The sequence below is a fragment of the Wasmannia auropunctata genome, unplaced genomic scaffold, assembly GCF_000956235.1.
Source record: "Wasmannia auropunctata unplaced genomic scaffold, wasmannia.A_1.0 LD336076.1, whole genome shotgun sequence".
Classification (NCBI taxonomy): Eukaryota; Metazoa; Arthropoda; class Insecta; order Hymenoptera; family Formicidae; genus Wasmannia; species Wasmannia auropunctata.
In genome coordinates this window covers 6817985-6824972 of record NW_012026814.1, presented here as the reverse complement: position 1 = coordinate 6824972, position 6988 = coordinate 6817985, and the positions used below count along the sequence as shown (strand labels likewise).

The following is a 6988-nucleotide window of genomic DNA, read 5'->3' as shown; positions in this document are numbered from 1 at the left end:
TGCATTCCTGCACATAGCACGGAACACAACCGTGGACATAGCACGGATCACCACCAAAAGATCGTGGACATAAATCGACAAAATCGTGGACATTGGCTACGTAGTTCAATGTCCACTTGTCAGAGGCGCTGAAACCAGCTCAATCGCCGGTCCCCGCTAAATCGCGGGCATGGCCGCTCTCAGGATCCTCTCTGGTTGAGGTCTGTCAATCCTTGTAACATACGCGTGCGAGAACAGTTGTGTTCCTTTTTTGAAAACGTGGGACGTGGGGCGCTAGTGTACGGAGGAGAATCGTCGGTTCACCCAAATCTCAGTAACCTAACCTAACCTCAGTGTTACCCTTGACGGGCCGCGGGGAGATGAGTGATGAGTAAACTGGAATAAACATTCGCAGCGAAGCAGCACAACACCGGCACTACCGGCAGCAGTGACTCGACACATTTTGTTGTGGCCGGCTTACCCACGTTCGAGAGCAAGTGCCACACGAAGGGAGAAAACTCGACACATCACGTGAGTGAACCGCGCGAGAATAAATTGGTTAATAAAAACGCAGAAAAACGCGAGCGACATGAATACGAACGAGCGAGCCATTGTTCGATACGCTAATACACGACAGATGATAAACGAAGCAGAGAGGTTAATTCATGAAACCGAGAAGCGTCTCGAGTCAAAAAGATTTGTAGATCGTTGTTTGACGCGGATTGACGCATTGCGTAAGAAACTCGAAGATGTACCGATATTAAACAACTACGAAGAAATACCCAATCTTGCAGAGATCGATCGCGAGAGGCAAACGACGTTCAACAATCTGATGAAAGATTTCGTTACGATTTCTACGAACAATAAGACGTGCGAGGACAGTTTTCGAATTAAAGATGCACAGGGACGAGACCTATGCGACATTTATGCGATGTTTTCTACAAGAGATCTTTTGCCGTATAAAGAGCGTAGCCACCGAGCATATCGTATTATTTACGAGTTAATCAACGGACAAATTTCAAGAAAAGTCGAACGAGAGACGGAAATGGAGATCAACGATGGGACCGAGGAGGAGATAACCGAGGAGATTTCACCGTCTGGGACGACAGTCAGATCCGAGGAGACGACCGAGCACGAGAGCCAAGAGTCAGAAGATAAATCGGAGACGAGGAAAGCAACCCGATCTAGGGTGACGAAAGGCAAAATAATTTGGAATCAACGCAAATCATTATCCAGAAAGCAAATGGCCAGGGCTCAGCCGAAAGACGAGAACGGAAGATTCGTGAAAGTAGCGAAAAGCGGACTCGAAATCAAAGAAATGGTAACGTTAACTGGAGCTCAGACGATCAACGAAGGGACCAAGGAGGAGATAATCCAGGAGGCTTCACCGTCTGGGACGACAGTCAGATCCGAGGAGACGATCGAGCACGAGAGCCAAGAGTCAGAAGATAAATCGGAGACGAGGAAAGCAACCCGATCTAGGGTGACGAAAGGTAAAATAATTTGGAATCAACGCAAATCATTATCCAGAAAGCAAATGGCCAGGGCTCAGTCGAAAGACAAGAAAAGAAGATTCGTGAAAGTAGCGAAAAGTGGATCCAAAATTTAAAAAATGGTTATGCTAACCGAAGCTCAGAAGATCAAGATTGTTGAAAAACGTAGTTTAACGTCCGACAAAGCACTTGTCGTTAAACTGGCGAGGAATATGTTACCGCCACTTTCAGAGTTGGCGTCTGCATCGTCGATTTCTCGAATGAAAACCAAGGAGGACAAGCAGGAGTCCGAGGGCTCGATCCAGAGACGAGATAGAGCAGAGTACTGAGCTGAGGTCAATTCAAAGACAACAACCGGCAAAACGGACAGATGAGGAAGCGGTCCAGAAGGCGAGCCAAGGTAAAAATCCGAGACAAAAAGGACGAGGAAATGCAGAAGAAGAATGATTGCGTATTACGTATGTAAAGACAGCATCGAAATCGAAGATATTTGATTTTCTTTTTGAACTCTATTCATTTTCGAGTTGTTATTCTTTGATTTGCCGAAATGTATTTAAAAATTCATTATTCGAGTAATCGCGACCGAGCGAGAGTTTGTTCCAAGTATTTATATAATAATTATCAGTATGTTATGTTGAGCAATAATTGTGACCGAGCGAAAGTTTATTTCAAGTATTTATTTAATAATTATCAGTATGTTATATTAAACAATAATCGCCACCGAGTAAAGCTCCACTAGTATTATTAATTATTATGAGTTTCAAAAGTATGTATAAAGTATGTATGTTTCAAAAGTATTTTATACAAGAGAGAATTCGCGATCGTACAACATACAATTTTGCTAATTAGAACCGCGAGTGTAATTTCTACAATTCATTTCATTGATTTAATTTAAAAGTTTATTGAGTTTAAGAGAAGCGGACGAAAGTGTTCAGTTTTGTTTGAGTTAAAGAAGGGTTCTAAAGGCTTATATAATATGCGTACAGGTTGAATTTTACAGATTTGTATTGCGATTAATTTTGTAAGGTTGTACAGTGCTTATAATAGGCCGATAACATTGATTTTAGTCGTTGCATAATGTCGATAGTAAGTCAGCCGAGCGAGAGAATTCGCAAGTTAATATTTAATTTTGGCTGTATTTATTTAAATTGAGTATTCAAGAGGGTATATATTATTACGTTGGTAGGGCGGACGCGCGAAATGCGATCCGATGAGAAATATTTTTTTTTCGAGTACAATCGATTGGTCGGAACGACTTTTATTTGCGTAGAGATTTCAAAGTGTAGAGACAGATTAAATAAAGATTAGATGTAGGGTGATTAGAGATATTAGATATGGCATAAGTATTCGTACTTTATAAAACATTTATATGATAATCATAATTTTAATAATGTACGTATTATTCAAATATTTATGTTAATAATTGCAAATTTATGTTAACAGTCGATAACATTGACACTCTGCAATTACTTCGAGCCATTTGGCGCAAAAATTTACTCAGGATATTTGACAGTATCTCGTCTGTATTAAATACCCGCCGAAGTACGTCACTGACAGGAGCAGGCATGGCACAAGCACGAACGCATCAGTAGTTTAGTTTAGTACGAACCAGCCAGTGCTGCACTACTGCGAACTATTTCTGGATACAGTAATTATCTAAGTGCGTGTTACACTCAATCTAAAACTTTATGATATATTATACGTTTTAAGAAACTTTGTATGATAATACGATAGTGCCTCTCGAACGGCAAAACTCCGTTTTGTGAATGATTCCTACAAACGAATGACACTAAATGTACCACAGGACAGAAGACGCGAAGCATAATATTAGTTGTTGAAAAAGATCGACAGATGTAGTAATCAGGTGCACTACGCCGTAACTTTGCGGGAATTAAACTCCTTTATTAATGAACAAAATATAACCTAAAAAGTGTATGATATTAAAGCGAATAGGATAATTCAGGTACCACTAAAAGATTTTAGAAGGGCGTTTAAGTGATTACTATGATTCTGTTCAGTGCCTGTTGACATAAGCTGTCAAATTATGCGTATTTTTTCAGCAAGGACACAGTGTAACATATTAGTGAATGATTTTATCTTTTTCAACATTAGCAAACAACAAGGACATTATGATTTACTGTGTTACATTGGCTTCTTGCTGTAAAACGCATTATAACAGATTACATTGATAGAATAAATACAATTTAATATAAATGCAATTTTAATTTCAATTTTATTTGTAGTATATATTTTGGCATGCTACTAACATTTTGTTTATTGGTGCTCTCTACATCGTAGTGAGATATCTGATTAAGTACATTCAGGAGAAAAAGACAAGAGACAAAAATATTAGAAGTATAACTGTAAAGATATATTATTATATGTAGAATAATTGTGCAAAGTATCAATTACTTTTACTTATTTTAAATGATCACGTTTTCTGCTATAACAACTGTAATAATCATAACATGATCATTATTGCGATAGCTACAGTAACTGAACTATTTTACATTTTGTAGAGACTGTACGTATCATATCTTTGCATCGATTTCCATATTATCGCGAGATACGCAATATGTACATTAATTCCAATTTTTATGAAGTGGTTTTCTTCACAGGCTTTTAAAATTGTGTAATCAGATCTTATATTATGTTTGGCTATGCATTTTTATTATCAATTTGATTTAACAATTGCCTAATCAGTGAATTTAATTTTATATCAGTTCCTTTATCTAGTTTAGTTGTTATATCAATATATTGATATATATTTTTTTTTACAGAATGCTGTGGAGACAGTTTATTCGTAGTGCTCAATTGCGTGTAACAACGCGGTGCTTCACTCGTAGCAGTATTATACGAGAAACTAACAAAACAGATAAAATTCCTGCACAAAAAAGCAATACAACTGATGGTGTCATTGGTAAAGATCGAGTTTACACACAAATAAAAAATAAATTTTTTAAAAAACTCTATATAAATTAATTTCTTATGTATGTGCACGTTTTCGTTTTAGGATCACGTATGTATCGTGTAACTGATTTTGACAAGAAAATACTAGTTTGGGTAAAACGATATCCGAGCATTGCAGATGTTCCTAAGGATGTTACGTATGTGTTACATCTATATTTATATCATGAGATTGTCCAAAGAAAACAAATAGAAATTTAATACAAAAACATATATTGTGATATATTTGACATTGACTTGTGTTTAGAAAATTTTAACATTGGTCATCAGAATTAAATAAGAAATGAGACTGTTAATGTTATTTCCGAAAATAAATTATAGATTTTTTAAAAACAACATTTTTGACATTTCATGAGCTTCTTTTGTGATCGACTTATTTCATATCATTTAATAAATAAATATTTTCTTAAACAGAGTGGACTGCATACTTACTGCGAGGAGTAAGGCACGAATCAAGACTTGTAATTATATGATTGTTGCTACCATAATTGGTTGTATAATATCTATAATGCTTGGAAAAAAAGACGCTGCAAAAGGAGAAAGTTTACTTAAACAAAGAGAAGATTGGCTTCGGGAAAGATTGGCAGAAGAGAAAAATAAATAATTATGTAAATACTCAGGAAATGTAGAAATCTCTTTAGGATAAATTTTTTTCTGAGAAGCGCAGACAAATATTATAAACGTTATCAATCGTTTTTGTTTCAAAATGATATTTCCACAATGATATTTTAAAAATATTTTTGATAAAGTAATAAACATTTAGTTTTGATTGGTTTAATGATTTGTACTAATATATAAGGCTGTCCCTTAAAATGGCAATCTTTCGTAATAACACAGCAGCAAAATACATACTATGTATATACAAACATTATTGCAAAATTATATTTTATTTACATTTATGTAAATTATTGATTTATGTATACTGTATATAATCAATGTCCGATTCTCATTAGATTTAGTAAGCATTGTAATTGCTTATACAATGTAAAATATCTGAATATACAATCTCCTTAAATTGCGTTACTTTCCTTGTACAACTGTTCTTGTACATAATGAATAATTACAATAAATCCTGAGAGAATCGGTATATATATTGTACATCATAAAATAACAATGATTCAAGAAACAACGTATTGACGTTTACAAAATTACTATGTATAGCTATACTGTAACAATTCAAAGATAATAGCGCTCAAATAACCATACACCAATTCAAATTATTTGGGAAGTCTATGCGTTTGTGTGCAATGATGGCTTATAGAATCCACGGCATCTCTCGTAATAAACTTGTATCGTACGTTTCTTTACAACCTCCTCTATGTTGAGCTCGGACTGTAACAATCTCAATTTGGTCTGTTCATTTCTCAAATCCTTTGCTAACGTTAGACTTTCATCACCGTTCTTCTCTCTCAAATCCTTCAACTGCATCACCCTTTTCTTGGTGATGTTCACGCATCTTGTGATCGCTTGCGTCCTTTGATTATGCTCGGATTCTATTTGCTGGAACAAGTCTTTACACTGCGTGGTAGGATCCACCTGGCCTTTGAACGACTCGGTAGGAATTGTGGTGTTGAGCATGTAAATTATTTTATCATCTATCTGTCGCATCCTTCTCAACGTATCCTGAAATACACACATGGTATGTTTTTACTACTCACTTATTTATTTAATCCGAACCAAATTATGTATTGATATTTTCAAAAAATAACATAAAGATTTAGAATTCAGGTATGGAGAGTACTATGGATGAGTTATATATTTAGGCTTTATATACACATAATATATTTCCATTGCACTTTGCTAACCTCACGTGCACGTTCCTAACCTCTCAATAAAGCTGTCTGTATACAAAAATGTGTCTAGAAAAAGACATGACTTTAATAATAACGTTGAAATTTTACGCATCGTTAATTTCTAAATAATCTTTTCTGTGGCGCAGCATACTTCTTTTATATTATAATTTGTAAGATATCTAGCCGGCATTAATTATGAAGAATTTTTACGAATGTGTTACTTTAAGTTGACTTAAGCATTGTTAAATGTATATATATTTATTATACTCGTATAACGCGGTGTGCGAATGCATGAGTGTTATGTAAGTCGCGCTTTCAGAAATACCTGAAATTCTAAAAAATCGCTACACTCCACGTTCGTGGCTGCCATTTTTTTTTAGGTTGGGAAGTCGCACAACCACAGTCACAGATCGCACGACGCACAGTCGCACATATGACTACATATCTACATATAGTTTGAATGAGAATATGAAATTCATTGCAAGTGGAATGGAAGGAATGATAAAAGAATTTTTTAAATTAAAATTGGTTTTATTTTTCAAATTACATTTTTTTCGATGAATCAATTGACATGATTTATTACGATTATTATTATTACGATTATTTTGATCAGTCATTTAGTCAATTTTCTTTGATAAAATTATAGAATGCTATAGAAATCTTACAAATTTTAAAATAGTTCAAAATTTATATGTTTAAAGAATTCTAGAAAATATTTAGATTTTCTCGGTACTTTTAAAAAGTGTTTTAATTTTA

General features: G+C 34.9%; 2 protein-coding genes across 3 annotated transcripts; one reads left to right on the top strand and one right to left on the bottom strand.

Annotated features, from left to right (window-relative positions):
• The first annotated feature begins 516 nt into the window (after positions 1 to 516).
• Positions 517 to 4369, top strand: LOC105449419. The gene is made up of 2 exons (XM_011688642.1): positions 517 to 1472; positions 4253 to 4369. Exons 1-2 carry the CDS (start codon positions 569 to 571, stop codon positions 4294 to 4296), a joined length of 948 nt encoding a protein of 315 aa, XP_011686944.1. The 5' UTR covers positions 517 to 568; the 3' UTR covers positions 4297 to 4369.
• Positions 4370 to 5036: 667 nt separating this feature from the next.
• Positions 5037 to 6675, bottom strand: LOC105449420 (coiled-coil domain-containing protein 58). 2 transcript variants are annotated; one of them, XM_011688644.1, is made up of 3 exons: positions 6384 to 6519; positions 6245 to 6298; positions 5037 to 6062 (listed from the first exon to the last, which is right to left on the bottom strand). In XM_011688644.1, the coding sequence occupies exon 3, from the start codon at positions 6045 to 6047 to the stop codon at positions 5670 to 5672; it is 378 nt and encodes a 125-aa protein (XP_011686946.1). In that variant the 5' UTR covers positions 6048 to 6062; positions 6245 to 6298; positions 6384 to 6519; the 3' UTR covers positions 5037 to 5669. The 2 variants fall into 2 exon arrangements, with proteins under 2 accessions (XP_011686946.1, XP_011686945.1); XM_011688643.1 differs by lacking the exons at positions 6245 to 6298; positions 6384 to 6519 and adding an exon at positions 6558 to 6675.
• Positions 6676 to 6988: the final 313 nt, after the last annotated feature.